The sequence below is a fragment of the Anopheles cruzii genome, chromosome X (assembly GCF_943734635.1).
Source record: "Anopheles cruzii chromosome X, idAnoCruzAS_RS32_06, whole genome shotgun sequence".
In the NCBI taxonomy this organism is placed as follows: Eukaryota; Metazoa; Arthropoda; class Insecta; order Diptera; family Culicidae; genus Anopheles; species Anopheles cruzii.
In genome coordinates this window covers 5,352,279-5,376,978 of record NC_069143.1, presented here as the reverse complement: position 1 = coordinate 5,376,978, position 24,700 = coordinate 5,352,279, and the positions used below count along the sequence as shown (strand labels likewise).

At 40.1% G+C, this 24,700-nt stretch overlaps 1 protein-coding gene across 11 annotated transcripts; it reads right to left on the bottom strand.

The window, feature by feature from the left end:
• Positions 1–10,539: 10,539 nt before the first annotated feature.
• LOC128268806 (ras-related protein Rab-10) lies at positions 10,540–18,857 on the bottom strand. Of its 11 annotated transcripts, XM_053006047.1 has the most exons (6): positions 18,501–18,710; positions 18,316–18,399; positions 16,474–17,122; positions 14,478–14,677; positions 14,264–14,353; positions 10,540–13,138 (listed from the first exon to the last, which is right to left on the bottom strand). In XM_053006047.1, exons 3-6 carry the CDS (start codon positions 16,598–16,600, stop codon positions 12,941–12,943), a joined length of 615 nt encoding a protein of 204 aa, XP_052862007.1. In that variant the 5' UTR covers positions 16,601–17,122; positions 18,316–18,399; positions 18,501–18,710; the 3' UTR covers positions 10,540–12,940. The 11 variants fall into 11 exon arrangements, with proteins under 11 accessions (XP_052862007.1, XP_052862061.1, XP_052862041.1 ...); XM_053006101.1 differs by lacking the exons at positions 18,316–18,399; positions 18,501–18,710 and adding an exon at positions 18,726–18,857 and having other exon boundaries at positions 16,474–16,786; XM_053006081.1 differs by lacking the exons at positions 18,316–18,399; positions 18,501–18,710 and adding an exon at positions 18,726–18,855 and having other exon boundaries at positions 16,474–16,897.
• Positions 18,858–24,700: the final 5,843 nt, after the last annotated feature.

Genomic DNA, 24,700 nt, shown 5'->3' with positions numbered 1-24,700 from the left:
TTCTTTTAGTTTTTCTGTGCTCCGATTCAAAACATTGTCAATTATTGACAAAACCAGGTTTTCTCTTCAGCTCCTTGCTTCCGGTTTTAGTGTTTTTCTTCTTCTTCGGGAACAATCGCTGAGCGGTCTTATCCTGTCCAGAGACAATGTTAATCTCGGGATATGCTTTCTGTAACGGTTCCTTTTTACGGGCGGGGTTGTTAGCCCCGCGCCAACCCCCGACGGGGTCTTACGACGGGTTTGGTTTTAGGTTTTTTGTAGTGTTTTTACTATCACAAAAATCCGTACGGAGGTATAGGCTCTTAGCCTTTTCTTCTTTGGTCGTCTGCCGTGGGAAGTGATGCTTCTTCTTCTTATGCAGCAATTGCTTACTGTAACAAGGTGTTTTTACGGGCGGGGTTGTTGGTCCAGCGCCGACGCCCCGTCACGCCGGGTCTAGGGAATCGAACCCAGGGTAGCTGCGTGAAAAAGACGATCGTCACCGATTACTCTATCTACGTTCCATGGTCCTCAACCTACCAAGAAGTAATATGGACTATTACTTTTAGTTACCAATTGAACTATTAGGTGTGTGAATTAATTAGTTCTGTTTGTGACCTAACTACAACAACAAAACGTATGACTACCTTAATGAAAGTATTGTCCGTGGTTAGCTACTACTTTCTCCCCTCTTTTAGGTAGTGCCTCGATTCCGTGTCGATAGAACTGCTTATCTATAGTAGCGATCCACTCAGGGACCCATTTTTCAATACTTTCTTAAAAAGTGAACCGCTGTGCTGCCAAATCGTTACTCAGGCAACGGAACAAATGCTAGACCGAAAGAGCAACATCTGGTGAATAGTGTTTACAGTTCCAACCCGACATTTCCAAGATAGGTTTTGACAAAATAGGTTGTCATTTTGTTAAATGGTGACATTTAGTGAGTAATGCCATCCATGGTGAAACCGAACTAATTAATTTACACACCTAAAAGTTCGTAGCTTACCCACCTAGCTTAGAAGATATTTGCGTAGCCTGCGTTATTTTCGCTCTTCGGGAACAACCGCTGAGCGGTCTTATCCTGCACCAGAGACAATGTAAATCTCTGATGCTCTCTGTAACAATTTGTTTTTACAGACGGGGTTGTTGGTGCTTCTTTCCTTAGCCTGCGTTTATTTCACCAATAAACCCGTGAAATTTTCATCCAGAGGCTATTTACAACTTACACATCAAGCTGCACAACACCAACTAATAAACATCACTTAAGTTTGTGGATTGAACTTTATGCTCCGACGATTTTTAATTGGTTTAAGATAAAATCTCTGCATTAAAAAAATGACCTTGCATCGGGCGCTCCTTATTATTTATTAACTTACTTCGTCGCTGTCTTGTTTAAGACTCACACTTGCACTACTGTTTCGTAGTACAATCTGTTATCGTCCTTACTGTAAGAATTTTCATACGTGGTTCATCACTTAGGCTTACTTATTTCAAATTTTATTTTTTACACTTCAGTCTTTCATGGATATTATTATGTTAAATAGGTGCCAAGCCTTGCCAAGGTCAAACAGCTTGCCTTCTGCCAGGCAGTTCAAAAATTGGATATCTGAAAAAATCAAACAGAAATTATTATAATCATATGACAAGAAAAGCCGTTAAAATTCAATAGCGGATCACACCGTTGACGATATAGTAAGAGTAATATCAAGGAGCCACGAGCTTTCGAATCGTCGGCGCGCCGACGACACTGACACCAAAACGGACACTAGTCGTCGTTAAAGTGACGAAAGCAGTCCGGTCGTCGGCAAAAGGGACACTCTAACGACGACTAGAGTCCGTATCGTCGGCAAAAAGGACACATCAATGCTCAGTGTTTTGTCAAAAAATTTATTTTATGGCAAACAAACTGATAGATGCGATTTATTTGTTTACATTAGAACGGTGTACCGGTGTGTATGTGTATTATGAGTGTTACGTGTGTTTGCCAAGCATTCTACGCAGTAGACGGCGAAACGGGGGGTCAGTTCAGTTTGTTTCGTTTAGTTCGTTGGTCGCTTATTGTTCAGCCTGGAAGATGTTCAGTGTCATTTGTAAAAGTACAGAACAGACTACAGGTTGTGTCGGTTTATAACGTGTCCCGTATGAATCACTGCAATATCGACGAATAACCGGGCTGCACCCGTTTTAACTTACCACAGTAGACATTGACATTGACATTGATAGTAGACATTGACAAAGTGCTGGATGGCTTGGAATTTAATGTGGACGATGGGCGCAGCTGCCAGGGAACAAGTGGTTGATCCAAGAAACAAAGAACGCTTCGCAAAATCTTTTACGGGTATGGTTAATAATCGCAAGGTTGTCTTGCGGCAAGAACTCTTTGAATGGAGGAAATTCGGAACCAACGTCCGCCAATGCACGTAATATCGAAGTTGAAGTAAATATATTTAATAATAATAATATTTATTAGATCTGGTTGCTTAAAGCTATACAGATGAGACTTACAAATGTAAGGAGAGGAGAGGAAATAGTAGAGGGAAAGGAAAGCAAAACGGACAACAAAGTCGAGCGAGTCTCTTTTGTTAGGTAGTTTAAAACACTTAGTCTGCGTGGAGGGTTTGGAAGAGTGCATGTCTGAAGGACGCTAGAGGAAGGTGCAAGTCAAAGTAACAGTAGGAGTTATTGAAGGAACGGAGACAACGGAGCCAGGGGTCCAAAGAGCCAAAAAGCGTTCGGCGACAGGGAATGAGGAAACAGTCACGGCGGCAATGTTTGTGGTCAGCGATAGACAATATGAGTGACTGGTTTGGAGTGCCAAAAGTGACTCTGGTGCAAATGTAGATTTCTGAGGGAATTTTGCGTGGTGAGTCTCGATAAAACATGTGGCGTAAAGTGGCTCTCTCTCTCTCTAGCAACAAGGACCAAGACAGCGTAGTTTCCCTACTAGGCAGATGCGAAGTTGAAGTGCCGGACGCTGTATTTTTTCGCCAGGTTACCTCAAAGGGACGTCCCGCCTATATATGATGAAGCATTTCATCAGTGGGCTACCGAAATAGACACAGAAGTATGTCAATACCCGGAAGCATAGAATAATTTTGACAGTTGAGTGCAGCGTAGGTGTGTTGTCACACACCTGTCGAAGAGAATGGTTTGTAAGTGTAGAGGTGCCCAGGGAAATGTACCAACAGGAGGAAAAGGCGGAACAGTGAATAGAGACCCAAATACGAAATTGTACCATCACATCACCCCTCCATTACCACAGTACCATCAATATAAGCTAAGTATCATTCATCGCTATGTTGGTTGTCCATCGCAATATATTGCTTCACATCATAGTTATTTAAATTAGTTAGTTAGTTATTAGTTAGTAAAATTAAATTCAACTCAGGTCAGTCGAATTCAACTCAGCGAAATTAAATTAATTTGAACCTTTAGCCACATCAAGGTGGCGCCACCAGGAATGGCCCTGTTGAAAAAGTCCTGTATGCTTTGGGACAGACCTGGTATATCACACTTCAGTATATTCTTTTTATCTTATTATTATATTATCATATCAATTTATACTACATATGCTACATTACATTATACTATATTGATTTAAATCGGAATTTACTATATAATATTATATTGAAGTAATTTACCTAAATTGATACTATATTAAATTAGACTAAGCTAGTTTTTCAGATCGTTTCCATTTCAATTCAGTTCTGACAACTTAAAAATCATCAAATCATAGCTTACCATCTCAAAACCACACAATAGTAAAGGGTAAAGTAAACCACACTTCAATTTCTTTGCCGGTTATAATCTTCAAGGGGACCTGGGAAAGACGCCCAGAAATTCTACCGGAGAACGACCGAGCAACCAAATTGAAGAGAATAAATTATAAATAAAGAAATTCCAATGTAGCTAAATTGGAATGGAAAACCTGAAATTTAAGTATTATTTTTAGAATTACTGTAGCATACATATTTTTAATTTTCATATCTCTATCATATTATCATATCACATCTTATTATATATTAGATCATATCATATCATATTATATGAAATTAAAACAGAATAGAATATTAAATAACTAGAAATAATTATAGCTAAGTTAGTACATAGAAAGAGCCGAATGTCAAGCATTGAGCTCAAAGTCTCTATAATACATGAAAAACAAAACAAAAATCACGGTGGCGCAGGGAGCGCGAAGGGATATATAGAGGAAGGTGGGCGAGGAGTGCAGAATCGGCAGAGGGCAGATGGAAAAACATTGTGAATGTGGAATGTGGTATTTTCCACTCTCAACGAATACGTCAACCGAACTGGGTGGTGAAATTTGCCGAAGAGCGCAGAATACCAACGGAGTGCAAATCGCTTGTGATACCACCATCAAACTAATCTATTTCATCGGATTCGCAAACATCGCCGAGGGCCAGAGTGTTGATGCTTCTCTGATCAATCTCCATATAGCATCCGGACCCACCACTTAACCGATAGATTAACCGATTTTGTATTTTACAAATAAACAAATAAACAAAAATCAAAAAATTATTTTACTGGTTTGCTATAATAGTTTTGAATATTTAGCATGCGCTATAATTTTCAACACAGCTTCATAGCAAATGCTATAAACGCCATAAGAGCTTTTTAGTGTCCGCTGGACCGTCCACTGACACTGTTTTGGACTGTCCATTGTACTGTCTAACGGACACTGAAACGGACATACCCCCCCCCATTAAGGTTTTCAATTACTTGAGTTGTCAATCTCAAATGGCAAACTCAAGTGTCGGGATCACGGTTTTCAATTAGAGAAGCTCCGAGTGCTAAATGTGCTAAAATGTGCTAAAAAGCTTAAATGTGAAAGCTTATCAAGCTCTTTGAGTACGAACTGTCATTTCTGGTGCATTTTTGTAAACATTGTACACACAGATACACATACACAGGTAGCAGTTCAGATGCGCGTGCGATTCTTCCCAATGAACAAAATTGAGTGCCCGAGCTACCCGAACGAAAAAATCACTCAATTTTTCATTTTTTTAATCGCAGAATTTCAACTTTTGAGAGTCCCTCTCACTATGGCCAGGATTGCGTTAAGAGACTGAGATCTACACCTCTTAACGTAATCCCCATACTGAGAACTCACCTCTTAACGTAAAAACGCTGCTCTTAACGCAAAAAGATTTGAGAGCCCGTGAGCGATTTTCCCCTACATATTTCTATGTTTTCTTTCTTTCTCTCCTCTCCCACACATTGAACTGTCAAATCGTTCGCTGTTGTAAACAAAATGTTTCATTTATTCAGTATAATATTAACAATATTTCTGCACTTGTTTAACTTTTTTGTTTCCACCATGCACTTTTCACTACGCTCTATGTGTATGTTTAGCACTACGCCACAGCATTTCACGTATCCGCTGTATCGTCATTGCATCGTTCGCTGGCTTCGCTGCGTCGCTGCGTCTCTGGCATTCAATGGCAGGATGACTGGTCGGCTAAAAATGTAAACAGATGCGGTGCACTTTCACGATTTAGAAGTAAATACTTATCGAGAAATGCTTCCCGATGCTTAAATTTACTTACCGAAATAAGCAACAGCTTAAAATTAACTATTAAACACTATTTTCACGTCGATGATGCGTCTTCAATTCTTTAGCGTCGTATCTTATTCTACGATTCGGCCTAACTGTTGAAAATTTTTCTAACAGTTTGAGTGCCGGACTGGACGCTATATTAGCGTGACAGAGAGAGAAAATACTGCTCGCTGTCGCGTTTTCTTTCTGGCTTTTGGTGAGAAAAGAATTGTCTCTCAAAAATTTCTTCTCAGTATGGAGAAACTGAGCGACTATTTTGTTCGGGTACCCCTCGGCTTGAGGAAGGCTGAAACCGAACCCCCGCTGCCTGCGACGAGGCCGAGAAGGAGCAAGGGGGCCGGCTCGTGAGGGTCCGCTCGTAGGCAGCGGCGGAAAAGAGCGGAGGAAACCACGAGAGGAGGGAGTTCTACGCGCGAGCTTGTGGGTTTGAATTACCCGGAGAGGGACGGGTGCTAGAGCCGAGAGGCGATGCGAACGCGAGCAAGTGGAAGACGAACGAATGAGGGAAAGGGATAGGAATAGAAAAAAAGAGACAGAGCGACACACAGACCCGAGCGGCACACACGGACCCGGCAGTTGAATATTTTCTCTCTCCATGGCCGGAATTGGAGGAATTTCGGGACGGGACGAAGACGAACTCTGTCTATTTTCTATAGTGTAAGTGCGTTCACTAAGTTGCAAGTTTCTACCAAGTTCAACCATCATGTGTGATCCTGATAAAATAATACAGGTAAGTTTATTGGACAGTGTTCAGTAATGTTCAAATAATGTTGAAAAGTTTTCACTTTGCTCGTTTCAGATGTCCAACTAAACTATGGATGGGATTCTCACACAAAACATGCAACAACAAGTGTCGGAATCGTCATCAGGCATAATACGCAGCACCACGGCGACCGATAGTGAAGAGTGATCCAAAAAAAGAGAGAAAAAATATACCGATTCGAAACCGACCAAACACGAACTATTTTATTTGGGGTCGGGAAAGAAGAGAAAGAAAATGGGAGAATACGAAGAAAGAGAGGGGACACATAGAAGAGAGGGAGAGAGACAAGGGGCACGCTCGAGAGAATTTTGGTCGACGGTCGGCCTTTGCGCCTTTTGACGGTTCGGTGGCAGTCCGAAGTAATTGGCCGAAGAAAATATGTATAGGACTGTCACCGAACCGTCGACGTAACCGTGGACTTTCGGCTCGAGCACTCAATTTTGTTCACTGGGCGGTGCGCCGATAGCAAAATGAACTCAAATGACCGCTCGAGTACTCAATTAGAGAATTACCTATAATAGGGCTGATAGTTGCTCCTTGGGATGGATAATCGAGCGCAATTCGAGCACTTTGTAGTCACCAAGATCTGGGTTGCAGTGCTTCATCGTGGTCAGTTTTGGTACTAAACGAATATTAAGAGGTGGTACACACTACGCTTATCTATGTCTTCTTCTTCTTCTTCTTTTATATCTATATACAGGGTGAGCAAATTAGTGTGCATTTTTTCATTTGGCTATAAAACAAAAACGGCTGAATATTTTTCGATGCTTAAACTTTTATTTGAAAGGTTGATTCCTAACATTTATTTATGTAAAACAATTTTGGTAAAATGTTTACCACGATTGGCTGGACAGTAGCTTTTTTGGTCGACCAATTTTTGAGTACATTTTCGATTGTATGTGGTCCTATTTCCTCAATAGCAACTTGAATTTAGGTCTTAAGGTTGTCAATAGCTGCTGGTATGTTCGCATAACATAAATAATGATTGTGGCTTACACTGAATGGCACGTAGCGCCGTCCTGTTCAAACCAAACGCCGTCCAAGTTCTCAGCGTCAATTTCGCCGAAAACCCAAACAGCCAAAATCCGCACCAAACAGTCACTCGTTGTGGGTGTATTGGCTTCTCTTGCACGATATGTGGGTTTTCCGAACCACAATAGTGCTTATTAACATAGTCACAGAGGTGGAAATGATCATCAATGAAATGTGTTTTTGACGAATGATTTGACGTTCTACCTTTTTGGAAATATTTTTTCATATTTCCAAATTTTCTACAACCAAAATTGTATTTTATACATAAATGTTAAGAATCAACCTTTCAAATAAAAGTTCAAGCATCAAAAAATATTCAGCCGTTTTTATTTTATAGCCAAATGAAAAAATGCACACTAATTTGCTCACCCTGTATATAAAAATGGTTTTTTGTCTGTGTGTGCCGCATTTTCTCCAAAACTACTGAACCATTCCGCGTGAAATTTTGCACAGCGTAGTTTTGTGACCCCGGATTGTGAATAGGAAAGTTTGGCCCTGAATAGGAAAGTTTGGTTTTGACAAACGTAACGTACCGTAACGTCCTATACGTAACGTCCCATACGTAACGCCCTTTCGTAACGTCCAAACGTTTTCGAGCAAATCGAACCAAATTCGGCAGATGGGAGTTTTGGGGAAGAGGAAATGTTCTGGTGAATGTTTGAAACCCTCCCCCCTCTTTACAAAGGGGGTCTCCCATACAAAATCTGGGTTAATGTCAGTAAAGCTCGAATAATTTTCAAGCAATTTGAGCCAAACTCAGGTGGTTCGAGTTTTGACATGTATCCAACGGGAAGCGAAAAGGGAAGCCGGTCGGATACGTCACCTGGAAACGGTGGAGTAACAGGTGGCGGGAAGGGAAATTGAACGAATACGTCACCGGGAAGCCCGATCGTTTGAAAAGTAGGAGTAACGGGAAGCGAAAAGGGAAGCTGATCGGATACGTCATCAAGAAGACCTCTAAAACGCCTTCCAATCGAGAAATAAGGATGAAATGAGGCGCAGCGACGCGCGCCAGTAACCTCTAGTTGTAATATACTAAGAGCCTTGAAGCTTGAGTCAGAATCGTTGGCAAAATGCCACGAAACTGTTTTTGTCCTCACCAACATAACTGCTTGGTGTGTTGTATACGCGCTGTCATTTTGGGGAGCCAATGGGATATAAGTTAGAAAAAGGCGGTTATATATGTAGGTTGAATTCAATCCCCTTTTGTTACGGCTTAATCCTTGCTCAGATGTAACATAGTCATTATTTTCAGATTTTCCAGCCGAATAATTATTAAAATAGATTTCAATCTACTCAAACCACGGAGACCAAAATATTTACTGCCACGGCTATGCTGTAGTGTTGGTGATGACCGAAACATTTGTTTACATCTCGACGCAGTTCTTGAAATTAGTTATTGGTATTTTAACGAGCTTGGCCCAAGCCAACCGACTTTTGATATAACCTGTATATTAAAATAATCTTAGTACAAATTTAACACAGATGCTCAACTCGACGTTAAAATGAGAGAATTATAATGGAGGAGCGAAATGGTCTGTCGTCCACTCAGATACGTACCTTACAGCCTTACCTTACCACCATCGTAAAAATAATAATAGAGGTAACATACTGAAATCTCTATTCGCTTCCTCGCAAGCAAGCCTTCTACGCAAGCCTTAAAAACACACACAATGTACAAACAAAACAATAGTGCGTTTTTTTCGTCGAGTAACCAACGGAAATTTTCATTTAATTTGATACTAGCGATTCTGCACCAAGAGCAATTCTGCATTAAGAGTTCGGAATGTGAGCCGATTATACGATTCGTATCAGTTTCATGGTTGCTGCCGACGTTTTTTTCGTTTTTCGTTTTAATCTTAAAAGAACGAACCAGGCCGTATTTATGACATTCGCTTTGTTGTGTTCATTTCTCGCTTTCGCTTCGCTTTTTATTGGTTCTGTTAATGCTACACGTCTACCAGCGGCACAAGCTCTATGAAATTATCTAACTACAGTTTACACAAAATTGTCGAACAAATAGCTATCGCGTAGCTGTGGCTTATGGAAAACAACTGCAGTACAAAGATCAAAGTACAACTGCAGTTCAGATTCCTATGTCACTTCACTTCACAGAGTTAATTCACAGGAAAATCCAGAGAACACAATCCACGTACCCACAATGTTAATAAGTGGGTATTAATTTCGCACGCCCTATCTCAGCAACGACGTTCGTTTCGATCTCAGAATTGTTCACAGAAACACTTAAATGAGCTAAAGACCCGTCCGCACTCGAGTGATAAAATGATGCGTCGTCATGGCCGGACTATTTTTCTTGGATTTGAGAATTGAGACGCTTGGGGTTTGTTTACTATTTGAGAAAAAAATGTGTATTGTGGCACTGCAAACACTTCACATTCTGTGTTTCTCTTCTAGCTTCATTTTTCTGTGGTATTTACCACCACCACACGCGAGCACTTCGCCGAATGGCTGAACCGAATGTTTGAACGGGAATGGATAGGGTAAAAGAGAATCAGATACGCAAAGGTGAACACACACGGTCACATTAGCTACTGTTAGGGTAGTATGGGTGTGTGTCAGAACCCGTGTAGACATTTTGTTTGAGAGTTTGGGAACAACCACGGTATATCGGCGTTAGTTTTAACAGACTAGACTGTCACGCGAATTGTATAGGGCATGCAAGACATTGTAGATTTCATATGCAGCCATAACCAATTTCTCGAGCAACGATTAGACAAAAAAAAGTGAGTGGATTTCTCTATCACTCTCTTTTTTTGTCTTTGTCCTCCTTGCTTCTCGGGCACTAAGCTCCAGTCGTCTTCGTTCTCGATCGCCATTCACGTACAATACAACATTATTGACCAGTAGGCCTAGTGCGCTGGTCATCGGCGTATTCTCTGTAGTTGGACACCTCGCTGGTCCCCACGAAAGAAAGACCTTCTAGCTTGCTAGGTCATCCAAGCAACTACCAAAATAAGGGATTCTACCCGACGGAAACGTATACAATTCTGGCTCTGTATTACCTCTCCGCTAGTTGCTTCTCGCATTTCGATAGCTTGTGTCGCAAAAGGAGAGCTGAGCACCTCGATCTTTCGGATCGGCAGAGAAAGCCTTTGAGGACCAATCTCGAGCCTTTACTATGATTAAAACACTAGATATGCCCAATACAAGTATACAATTGATGCTGATTTATTTCTACACATTTTGTTTCTTACAAAGTTGTGTGTGTCGTACAATCGTTGTGGCCTCGCGATGCACGGGCCGCTACATTCGATTGTTAACCGCATTTGTAGTCATTTTATCCGATCTGTTTGCAGGAGCAAACAGAAAAGTCGCCGAAAACCACAACAGAGCGAAACCGCCGCGCTTGTACGCAGCAGCGTAAACAAATCGTTTGGCAGCTCGGGCTTTCACCACACAGTAACAGTGGGCTGTCAGCAAATCGTCACTTGGGGTGGAGGGGGTGACACGCGAAGCGAAAATAAACGATTTGACATTCTGTGTAACGTCAGATCGGTTATAAGTACGCGGATTCATATACAATTTGACATAAGCGGGATCGATTTGACATTTTTACGCTCCGTTTTTCGCTTCGTGTGGCCCTCCAGCCAGAATTTGCGTGTGCACGCGCAGAATGCTCGAGCGAGTGCTCGCTAACGAAAATGGAGGCAAAATAGAATGTTTGGCATGATTGCGCTGACTAGCTGTTTCTTTCCAGCAATGGCCTGTCGAATGGCCCTGTTGACGGGCCATTTGTCGGCTGTGGTTGCCGGATGATGTTGATTTAATATCCCCGCATTGCAATCTTGTTTTGAAAGATGTTGAATGAAAATTTATTAAAATCAATTAATTGTTTATCAAACTTATCATACCCTTCTTCCACTTCATACTTTCATAACTTCTTCGTAGTTGCACTGTTGTGTTTTTCGGCAAAACGAAGTTCATTTAATTTTCCGAACACGTTTTGTGGACCAATTTCGTCTATCGAACTCATTCTGCCGCAGTGAAAACTAGTTATAGCCAGACTGTGTAGTAAATGCATTGTCAATTATCCGTTCAAGTTCATTAATGTTTTGTGCGTTGTGAAATGTTTTTATTATGAGGTTGTTATAAACATAGTTTTTTCAGTTCATGTGGCAACTTAACACAAGCTCATTGTTTAAACATATTTTTTTAAGAATTCCAAAGTATCACAAGGATGACAAATAAAATATTTGCTATCTCCTGATTAGCTTGCATGCATATCACTGAAACTCCATCGGTGAACATTTTAATGCAAAACCAAACAGCTTAGTACATTTTTATTCACTCACAATACGGACACCAAAAGCTTAAGAAATGTGTCGGAACTTTTTTCACCTTTTTGATTTAAATGGTTACCTTTCTAATGAGTCCATCTTTTGTATTGGCAGAACTTAAACTGCAGACATCACTAAAAAACAAGTAGTAATGGCCCTGTTGTAGGCCAGGGCACATACATGATGCAGGGATATAAGCATGGGTATTTCATCAATTACGTAATATTAAGATTGATGAAATTTAGCCACCGCTGATAGAGCAGTCGGTAATGCTCGTCGCTGTCACGTAGCTGGCCTGGGGTCGAATCCCCGGACCGGTTGTCACGCAGCCGGCCTTGGTTTCGATTTCCAATACCAGCGTGACAGAGGAGTTGGCGCGGGACCAACAACCCCGCCCGTAAAAACGAACCGTTACAGGAAGCACCAGAGATTAACATTGTCTCTGGTGCAGGATAAGACCGACATGGTTTGAGCTCAATTTGAAAATCGAAGATAATAAATGATAATAGGTACATCTCTGTAAATATAAAAATCAATGAGATATAATCATGTTGAACAAAAATTGTGAAAAATAAAATTAATCTTTTGAACATAAAATATTCATACCTCTTAAGCCTACTGATCTCCCTATTCGTATATGTTAACACAGATTTAATATAATGTCACGCTTAACGATGGCATTCCCGCGAAATGTGCATATTTTCTTGCTGATCAACGTTAAAACAAAGGTACGATTAGGCGATAGCGACACCCGCTAAGACTAAGCGAGGTTATTGGTGCTTCTTGTGTACTACTAAAGAATTTTAAACAAAGAATGGCAAAGAGCATTTTTTATTATTTGCGAAAACTATTTGAAATTGTTGTACACGTGCTGGATTGCTCTAAAGTTAGGTTGGGTTTGTTCATTTCACAGTCGTTATTGCACCCTGCCTTGATGCGGTTATATGTACATGCTAAACTCTAAAGTATTATCTGTAATTAATTACTAGTATTCTTTTTAATGGTCTGATGAGGAAAATGCATGGTAAAAGTATGTTCATATTTCCAGCACATCAAAACAAGTTTTACTACTTGTTTTCCGTTTTCCGACTGAATATTTATTGTGGTGTGTTATGTCCGGTAAGCGTGATAAGTAGGATCCAAGTTGTGACAGCATCAATAGGCTTCATTTTGTGATTGTTTAGTGAAGAGAAAAAAACAAGAACACAACAATTTGGGTTCAGTTTGCCATTATTGGTTTAAAATTCTTTAGGTATTACTATAACTGGGTGTTTGTGATAATCGAGTACACTACGCACAACATGACTTATAGGCTGGTGGTCGTTCGCCCGTACCCCGATTCACGATCACACGATCCGGGTTGTCGGTTGTTTCCTTTCCAGCGGTCTTATCCAGAATCGCCTCGGCCAGCTCACGAAATGCCCGCTCGATATTAGTGTTCGCCTTTGCTGATGTCTCCATAAAACGTATGTCGTGCTCTCGAGCAATCTATAAAATTACCAGTAAATGGAATGACGCCTGAATTAATTTTTTTACATGTTTTGTGACATTGTTCAAAACACTAATAATGAAATTGAGAATCATGGAAGTAATAGATAACTTAAACTACAGAGTGAGCCACGAAAGACTCTTTTTCCCGTTTGGTTGTAAAAAAACGACTTAATATTTTTTTAAGCTTGAACTTTCATTTGAAAGGTTGATTAATCAAATTTATGTATAAAATACAATTTTGGTTGCAGAAAATAGGGAAATATGAAAAACTTATTTCCAAAGTGGTAGGTCTTTCAAACGGTTAAGTTAACGGTTCAAGTGGTAGTTTCAATTCAAACGGTGTGATATTTGAAATGCTCATTTCATTTAAGCTCATTTCCTCCTCGGTGGTGAACAGAGATTCACATTGTCTCAGGTGCAATATTGATTGCTTAATTTCAGGATCTGATGACAGAAATTCATATATAAGGCTGGTTAAAAAGCAATCCATTATTTTCTTGATAGATGGCTTTAGCTATCGAAATCTCGTGAAGTATCGATCGTACAGCTTCAAGTTTATGCTGGTTGTTTACAATGGAAGTCAACAAAGAGAAAATTCGGTCCATACGAGTTCGGTTCGGATCAACCTAGGCCGCTGCAATTGTTCATGGTGTTTATGATGTCGATACTGTAATAGCTAATTGTGAGAAATTTTGGTTTCGTCGACCCGTTTGAGTGATCAGAAATTGAGATCAAGAAAGAATTGTAAAAATAGATTGCTAGAGATTTTCGCTTATAGCGACCAAGACTTCTGTAAGAGAGGCATTATGAACCTATTTTTGAAAAGGCAAAAAAAATTCCAACAAAACCGTGCATATTTGATGCAAATCGCAACATCAAAAATACAGTTTTGAAATTCAACATTTCTTCGTGTCTTCAACTGCGATCGGCGCCACATTTCATTAAATGAATGATAACAGTGATCATCTAGAAAAAACAAACCAAAAAACGTTACAAAGCAAAAATATCACCTACGAATCTATTATTATACGGTATTTCGGTAATAGTTTTTTTTCGATTTTAAAAGAAAAAAAATGAAATTGAAATGATACTTAATATACGCTTTATTTATACGTTACTTACATTTTCACCTCGTTCCTTACGCACTGTACGTTTATCCGACATGTCACATTTATTACCAAGAATCATCTTTTCCACATCTTCGTTAGCATGCTGCGATGATGGCGATCAAAATAAAAAATTAAAGATTAAACAGATTCCGGGTATTTATCGATCTATTAACACAAAATGTGTATAAATTTGCAGTTTGGACACAGGAGATTTTAATTTTCTTTACCTCGTCTATATTTCGTAGCCATTTTACAATGTTGTCGAAGCTCTTCTCGTTTGTTATGTCATAAACTAGCATAATACCCATCGCTCCACGATAGTAAGAAGTTGTGATTGTATGAAAACGCTCCTGTCCTGCAGTATCCCATATTTGTAGCTTTATCTTTTTTCCTCGCAATTCAATTGTTTTTATTTTAAAGTCGATACCTAAAACGAACAATACCAAAACTATTAAATATAGTCTACGTCCACCTATATCTAAAATTATGTTCACTTATGTATGTTTTCTATAACTTTGCAAAATTAGAAACATTATACAAATTAAATGAAGCAAAGGCAGTAGAAAATGAGATAACAACTTTAGAACTATATAAATATGGCACAATCCGTTCGTCTAAGTTTTCAAAACATCATTTAAACTATAAAGATACGTTTCAACAGTATCAGGCCATTCGTATACATCCTACGGATGTATGTATCTTGGCAATTTGCAGCAGGAATCAATTCGAATCCATTTCGAATTTCAATGCAAAAGTTGGATTTAATGAGGCCTTGTATGCTCTAACAGATAAAAAACCTACATAGACTGCCATTTAATCGAAAATGTTATGACTTGATTAGTTGAATCAAACCGTCAGTCTCATATATCTAATTGGTCGACTGTTGCCGTCTTCTGACGATATCTGGTGTCGTCATGGGAAAATTCCGGCGTCCTGATTCTTTTTTTTTTCTTTTGTATTATAGAGACTTTGAGCTGTAATAGCCTAACATTCGTCTCTTTAAAATCCTGATTACTTGAAATTATTTCTATTTTATAACCAGATAATGTAATAAAATGTACCCTATGTGTTGGAGATATCTCCTTATAACGTGAAAAGAAGTATGGCTATACCACGTATTTTGTGTGAAAAACGGAATTAAATACTCGGGAGCATTTCAAATGTAACTGTGGCACAACTTAAGAGTTGCTCCTTGGACCGAAGCAGCCGTAATGGGTGGTACGAAATGTTCTCAGAATGCCGAAAAGATTTATTTATGTTTGCATGTTCGAGTAGTGAGCAAGTCTTGGCAATCAAAAGACATACAAAAAGGACATTTTTCTCATAGATAATTTACTTTGAGTTGATTCCAAAACCTGCAAGAAAATTACAGTTCACAAGACCGACAACGGGCAAACACATTTTCAGTATTCAATACAGGCTTATCTCGATATAAAAATAATATATGCAATACAGAAAGTTATTTCAACCTTTCATGACGCACTATTGAAACGCAGCAGCATTTAACCAATCAAGCCCGATGCTTAACTTAATGCTTTGAATTGATACCCATTGCTTTCCTAGTTCCGGTTTACAATTTTGTTGTTTTGTCTGCATTCCCAATTAACCTAATTTTCATTTAGCATTTGCCAACATCAAATTGTCTAGTTTCTTAATCGCAAACCGCCCACAAAATAATCGATGTAGATTGTATATTAATATACATTAACCACAGACGATAATCTACATCTTGAGAATATATTAAGAGAGCGTATTTATTATTTCATATTGCAAGAGACACAAACGTCTGCTGAGAAGGTTACGATTATTCATTTTGGAAGGAATACTTTGGAAAAGGAACAAATATTATATGAATAAACGGTGACATACAGGAATCTCGGCATTGTGACATCATAAGAAAAAAAAATACATCAGAAGAAGCCAGTCGGATACACTTTACTATTACTTGCCTATAACTATAACCCTATAAGGATGGGATTGAAGGAACTACTTCAATAATTAAAGTCAATGTGTAAAAGCAAAAGTTTGTCTTACTACAAATTTGTTGGAGTCATACATAAAGTTACTACAGCCTTTCCGCGGCTATGAAAGTCAGAAGCATCGAAAAAGTAAAAACTTGTTATTCCAGGATGTCATTACCATAGGTGGGATTGTTTTGAGCTATCGCGGAAAGAGTGTAGATCTTTCCCTAAAACATGTAAAAAAATCTTCTAAAAGTCGTACCAATGGTTGAAATGAAGGTTGAGGTGAAAGCATCGTCGGAGAAACGAAACAATATGCAGGTTTTACCGACACCGGAGTCGCCGATTAGGAGCAGCTTGAATAGCAGATCGTACGTCTTTTTCGCCATAGCGTGTAGTAGCCTGTTGCTTCCCGGACTGTTGTTAAAGCGTCCTTGGAACGTGCAAAAATCCTTCACTGATCCTTGTTTTGTAACGTTGATTATGGTCGAACCAATTCGGAAACGGTTTGGTATTCGTTGGCGTATTTATTACTTGGAAGCGTTGCTTCCAAGGCGATCCTCGAAACAGTGAAACTAAAATAACGACCAGCAACGTATGTTTGGTGCAGATATACTCGCGTGAGTTTTTAGTGAGTGTTTAAGCGTATTGTAACACAAGTGATGAACTGCGTCCGTTGTTCAAAACTATTAAATCATTATGTTGGAAAGTTGGGAATTTGATTAAGGTCGCTGCGTTAGGTGCCGTTCCGTATTGACTACTCCACGCAGGAATGTATGTTGAACGATTGAGATTTAAAACAAAATTTGTAGAATCTGGCTGGTAATAGCAGTACAGAATGTGTGGAATAACGGAAAACTAAATTTATTCTCATCACAAATCACAACAATACAACAACAACAAAAAAGCAGCTTACACACATGTATATAGACAGAAGAATGAATATAACAAAACGTTATTGCATTGATAATATCTTTTTCTCTTTGCCATGACTTCTGACTCATTCCTTCACCCAGCTACCACTGAACACATTTCCGTTTTCGTACACATACGTACACCTTAATCTACGTAAACTGTAAGACAGAATGACACGCAGTAAACGGACCCCCTTCACGTGTAGTGTAATGAATAACTCAGGGCGCAGCAATCACCAATAGTAATGTCTGTAAAACCCTCAGAATATATGTAGCCTCGTCAAGAGGCTACAATTTTTTGGTACGATTTTGCTGCAAGGCTTATTAAAAAAAACTCTCCAAAAGTGTTTCTGTTTCGCACAATGCTGTGTAGCTTTACATGTTGTGAATCTCACCATACTTAGCATGCTTTGTCACTGTTTGATCCTTTAACTGTGCTTGCTTATGAATCATAAAGCCTTTAACCAATTAAGCTACATTCGTCTCTTGCTTTAACTATAAGAGCAAATCTTCTGTGAGCACTGATTTAAAGTCTTCCGTTCTAATAAAAACAAATCGCAGCAGTGTATACTGAGGTAAGTTGTTTCTAGCAGCACTTCGCATATTTAAGTCAAGATATAGCAATAGCTCTTCAGGGCAGCTGAACCAATTATAAGTAAATATATGTATATATATTTATATATATATAATATATTATCCAGTTATAAGAAGTAATTAGGGATGTAAACAACATAAAGTAATCTCACTCGGTGTGTTGTACAAGCACAATCATTTTGCAGAGCCAAGTATTTCATATAGATTTGATGCTGACATCCATCACCATCGATGTTGATGAAGCCGAACGACGATGTTTACATCTTTAATTAGTTATAATTGCTTCACCTGCCACAAAGAGCTATTGCTCTGACTTTAAATAGGCGAAGTGCTGGTAGAAGCGACTGACTTTAGTTTGTACGATAAATTTAATATTTCTGAGATTCACACATTCAAATCACAATTAGAATATAGCATGCCAGTACTATGTTGCTGTCGTGTTGATGGAACTGTGAACGCTTGGAGCTGCAGGCGTATTTCAACAATAAACTTTTATGTAGAATGACACGGGTTGCACGTGAACAGCAAATCAACAACAAGAAACTTTTCCTCTTGGCTATCGTGTGCACTGTCTATAGATTAAGCTGTGTGCTTACACTGTGTTTGTATCTTTAGCAAGCCATTAACATGAAATCACATGAAATCTAGAAAGCCGTAGTACACTTCGCATTCCGATTCCTCTGTCACGGAAGAGAATAGCGTGAATCACATAAGATTTGCGAGACAATCTAATTATGACGTATGCTAGTTCACTTGCTAGGTTGATACACATAATACGGACGAGTAATTTAAGTCTATCAATCAATCAATTCATGGCACTCTGACTTCACTTGCACTTTTTGCTAAACATCAAAACTTTTTCTGTTAGTTTTCCACTGTAATTTGAGTTTTCACTGAGGTTGTGACGAAATCCACCGGAGACAGAGTAACGAGTGTTAGTTTGACAAGTAGCTTCCAAACAACCAAATAATCTTCCCAGGTTGGGTTTTGTAGATGAATTACCCACCCCACTGACTGAAACTTTGGCCGGAGGCCTGAACTCGCGTAGACGAGAATGAGTGCGCGATACAAATTGAAAGAGAAGCGGATACGCAAAGTGAACGGACATTTGCATCACTGACGGTAGTTTGGGTGTGTCGACGAAGAAAACGGGGAAGAAAATGCGCAGAATATGGGTAAAGTATGTACTCTCACAGTAGTGTGCGTGTCTCGCTCTGTGGGCTCGGTTTGTTTACAAAACCAAAACGTCAATTCTTCGTGACAACAGTCCGCGTTAAATTTGAATTCGCAAAATTCTGCGCTGTTCCCTGCTTCATGTTACAACTGCCAGAAGAATTAGTGAAAAGCACTAGTGAACGACTTTGTACAGTCAATCTCACACCTCAAAAGCGACGTAAAATACACTCTACTCCGAGATGCCGATAGATTTTTGGCGTGGGGCAGGTTCGTTGGGTGTGTGTTTGTACACGCGCTTTCATTTTGGGAGCGTTTATAGCGCTTAGTTAGGAATATCTTCGTATTTGACAACAACCGCTGAGCGGTCTTGGGCTGCGCACCAGAGACAGTGGTAATCTCTGATGCTCTCTGTAACGGTGCATTTTACGGGCGGGGTTGTTGATCCCGCGCCAACCACCCTTTCACACCGGTATCCAGAGTCGGAATCGAAACCATGGGCGGCTGCGGGATTATTCTCTATCTTTCGAATTTCTTGAATCCATTCTTAAATACTGTAAAGCATTGAACAATCTGAAAATTGCCTTAATTTGAAAAATCAGGTAGAAGCTCTATCAAACGTCGCTATTACTGGAGGGCCACACGAAGCGAAAATAAACGATTTGACATTACTCTGTAACGTCAGATCGTTTGTGTCTTCGCGGACGTATAAACTTTTTGACATAAGCGCAAACGATTTGACATTACAGATTAATGTCAAATCGAGTTTTTACGCTTCGTGTGGCCTCAGTTTTATGGCTGCAACTATCCGTCTCCTGTGCGCGGCGGCCTCCATCACACCGTTCGCTGTTCGGCTACAGCTTCACCAGACACGGCTTCAGCCATCCGCCGCTGCTTCTCTCTCGCATAAGAACACGCCAAACTTCGCATTACAACACAACGAGTGAGGTTGTGTCGTGCTGTTTACGTACTTTACGCGTTCTTACAAAAAAAGGAGCCACTGCGAGGTACTCCCGCATTTTATGTACGCAAGGTGTGGTTGTTACAGTAGGCAATTGACTTTAGTTATTAAATAGAAGCTTTACAGTAACATGTACAGTAGGTACATTGTTAATATCTCATACAAAATATTTAATAACTGTTCTCCTCGATTAAGATATGATAACCTTTTTGAAACCAATGATAAGCATCAAGCTATCAGCTGATTCAGATATCCCGTAACATTATTTGAAACATTCTATATACTGTAATTCCAATGAAGCTATAGAGAACGAACACTGTATTTAGAATATGCTCGTTTTGTTCTAAATATCTGAACTCTGAACAATGATGGTGGGTTGCGCTTGTAAACGTAATAGGTCGAACACTGTAGGTATTCGATTAAAGTAGTGCGAGTAACGCTCAGCAATAGTGTTTCGTGTAAGCAAAACAGCGAGTTAGAAACGCCAAAAGTGTAGCTGTAGCTTCAAGCATAAGCTGCATAATCGTTTTGAAGGCAAATAACTGACTAACGCAGTTAAAACAAGCCGTCGTCAACGATAAGGTATTGCAAGGCAACAAAGTAACAAGGGTGCTGAAATGTTTTGGAACCTTCAATGTTTGTGCGTCCATGGTGGGGTGTTTATTGTTTATCAATGTAATCTGAAATTCAACAAAACAAGTTATTCATTCTAGCAAAACTCTGAGTAGGGCCGGTAGGGCTGTGCGGTATTTAGGGAATATTTTTACAATAAGGGAACAAATATCGTAACAATCAGCAACCCGTACAACGGTAGGAAGCACGTGTTACGGTTGAATGACGACCGCACGCGCCTGTCAAATACAAGATTTCTTAAAGCTGCGAAAAATGCGAATTCCTCAATGAAGATATTCTACACACAGGAAATTACTTTAGTTTTAGATTCGCTATCGCTTGAATGGTATTAATTTGAATTATACAAATTCAAATTTGCAAATAATCAAATTCGCCATGTTGTTATATGTTTGGAAATTACTCATTAATCATTTAATATAGGGAAATGCTAATGAATGAATACGGCGGTTTGTTTTTATTTTCGGATAAAATCATCAAAAAACTACGTGTGGTAAGTAGGCCCAATTTTTAATATATAGTTATGAGTTAGCTTTTCTTAATACAATGAGGGGTTATACTTATTGGGGTTTTATGGCTACAGTATTTTGTGGTAAAAATACTTTACAACAGAAAAATGCATCACTGAACATGGCGGAATGTCTAACGGCATAAAGAAAGTAAGTATGTACAGCATAGAAAAAACTATGTACATCGAAAAGAAACATTTATTAGGCGTGAATCGTACTTTTGCACAGAGTAAATCATGAATCTCGTCGACTAAAGAATAACAAAGCACCATGCATCGCCGGGATTGCAGCCAAGCTTGTGAAAAATGGAGCAGAGAGAAAGTTGAACACGAAGTTCATCAAATTCTTGCTAAGGTATGGGATAGCATAGCGATACCTTGTGACAGGATTTTTAGCATCATCTACACTATACAAACGGCAGATTGGCTTCCATGTACCAGCTAAAATGGTATAACGTTGCTGAATACCGCCTACATAATCTTCTGCAGGAACAACTAGTTCCATGCGTTGATGAAATAATTGGTCCTCTCTGATATGATTTCGAAAACGAAAGTATGCCATCGATTAAATTTCACCATGCGGTTAAGACACTTACCACTTTTCGTCGATTTCAAGGCCGCATATGTCACCCAGAATAGCCAGAATAAAACTGTACGAGACCATGGTTAGTTTCGCAATATTACCAGACTTGTTCGAATGACTATAACTACACGCCAGGTGAAGGTGGGTGCAAGCGCTCTAATTCCTTCGCTACCACAAAAGGACTGCGACATGGGGACGGCCTAGCTTTCCGCCTTTTCAACATCGCGCTGAAACGGGCCGTCTGGGAATCTGGAGTGGAGACCTTAGGGACTATCTGCTTCATGTTTGACCTATGCTGATGACACAGCCTTTATAGGTTGAAGAATCTCCGATATAGCTCAAGCTCGTTTAGAGATTGAGCAAGATGCAGGAAATCTCGGTCTACAAATCAGCTAGAACAAGACAAAATTCATGGTAGTACCACCATTAGCAGCCCTACCAACAACATCGGCGGCGTATACAGGGTGAGATGAAAAAACTGCATCAAAGTAAAACGCCATATTTTTTCATTTTTGTTAGAATTTTATTGAATGAAAGCAAAAAATGTCGGAAACAACATTAAATTTTAGAAGAAATTTAGATTTGTTCGAATTGGTCACCTTTGGCACGATTTATGGCCTTCAAACGGCCAATGAAATCGTCACACGCTGCCCGAAAGAGCCTCTGCGGTATTTTGTCCCATTCCCGGCGAAGCGCTTGCTTGAGGTGCCCCTTTCCAAAATACCCCAGGCACAATAGTCCAACGGAGTGGCATCCGGAGATTTTGGTGGCCATTGTGCGGTGGAAATGAAGCGAGGAACTTCATTTTTTAACCATTCTTCGGTGGCGCGTGCTGAGTGCGAGGCTGCTGAGTCCTGTTGGGATGTCCAAGGTCTGCGGCCGAATTGTTTGCGTGCTCAAGGATGCAATGGATGCATATTCGGCTGTTATGGTGGCCCACACCATCACCATGGCCGGCGCTTGAGTTCTGGTGACCAACCGAAGGTGTAAATTTTCAGTTGACCTCTCTGGCAAGTAAACGCGATCATTTTGTTTGTTTACGAACTGCTGAATAACGAACGGTTTCTCATCGGAGAAAACCAAATTCGGCAGTTCACCACATTCGGCCAACCGTAGCAAGTCTTTGGCTCTTTTGAGTCTAACTTTTTTTAGTGCGTCATAACTAACAACGTCATAACTGAGGAGATTCGCACTAGGGTGCTGGCAGCTGGTACCAGGTCATTGTGAAGAAGACATTATTTCAGTCACATCTCGTATCAAGACGGTCGAGGCTGGGATTATACAGAACTTTCATAATCCCAGTACTTACGCATCTGAGGCATGAACTGGGTCCAAAACTGACGAATAGCCGCGCCGGGAGGATGATGCTCGGATTGACTTTTATCCATGGAGGAGCCACTGCCATGAGCAAGGCGGGCAACGAACCTGCGAACCTGGAAAATTTGCTTAGACCGTCAACAGCGATGCTAGAACGGCGGGTGTAACAAGCTCGTACACGAAGGCGCTCGACAGCGAGCGGTGAAGGGAGTCTTTATTGCAGGCCAAGACCCTTAGTGGTTGTATTGGCCGGATAAAGTAAAATAAAATTAGTTATAAGGAATGCGTGCTAGTCCGTTCGTAACTAACCTTTGCCATCACGATCATAAGTGCGTGACGTGAGATGCCTTGCCAACATTGAGACATGGACTAGGTAACAGCTAGTCGTGCATTCTAACAAACGATGCCTTTGCCATCATTAACATAACTGCTGCCTGTCAATATCAATTTATTAAAAACATTAAGCTCGGCAAGTTGACAGCGCGTGCACAACACACCGAGTGATGAGACGTGGACTTCCGGTGGATTTTTTCGAGAGTATCTACACGGGAAGTGTAGCACACGATGCATCATCGCGATGGTGCGAAGAAAGTGGTACTACCCACACCGGAGGGATTGCCCACGGGCGCAGCATAGGAAGCGAAGGGCGCTTACGCTCGCGGAACGTACTGAGCGGCAGCAGGTGGCCGCGACGCGTCATCGTCAAGCGACCAACCTGCAGTCGCGGATGCAGCGCATTCGAAGCCGTGCATCAGGGGAAATCGGGAGATTTTCCCGTGCCGAGAGCAATATTAAAACAAATGAGGTATTGCCTGGAAGGCAAGATAGGACGGTATCAGTTAGCAACTGACTTTATCAGTACCAACAAACCAACCACACCTGGTATCAAGCACTAAAATATGATGAACCGCAAAATGACAGCGAATGAGGTAGGCGTTATGCTATAATGGTCCTTAATTGCTTTGTAATAAGGTTGGCTTTATTGACATATTCCACCTTCATGCCATCGAAATCGTCAATAGTATATTGTATTGGCCTTATTGGCTGTTTATCTTAGGACGGAAGTGTGTTTATTGTTTGTCGCGCCCGTTCTGCTCGTGCAGCAACACTTCGTGTAGAAGAATCTTCAGGTGGTGCGGCTCTGCCCGTTCTAATAATAATAAATAAATCTATCACCTTGCTTTCACACATATGTTCAATAGCTAGCTTGGTAAGGGTTGATATCGAAATATCCAATTACTTTGGTTTACTTGTTTGTGGTAAAATATGGTTTTCCGAAACATAAATATTCTAATCGTTGAGTAAACGATAAATTCACTCTGGTTCAACCATGTATCGATGAATACGAAACAAACCGATACTTGAGAAAAAACTATCGATCAAAAGTGTTCATTTAGTGTAATAATCAAATTCCTTCTATTATTTTCTTCCTTCTCTTTTTCGACAACTAGCCTAATAAGATGCATTACAATTCGTTTAATTGCAAACAGAATATTTTGGAGTATTACACCTGTACGGAAAGTCTTTAGTCTATTGTTATTCCATTTTGAATATTATATTTCCCCCTTGCTTGCGGTACTTTTCTGTTCTATTAATTCTTGCTCAATTCGTCCGTTACTTAGTGGTGACAACAGGCGAAAAAACGGACTTCGAAAAGTTCTTATCAGTCTTTATCGGAGGTCGGTAGAAACATACATGTTTGCTTAAGTCGCGCCAAGAAATCCACGAGTCTCACGCCTCCTCGGAATCATTTCGTGGTGCATATACAGACGCATTTTTTCAGTTCGCAAGATCGTTCCCCTGGCTGCT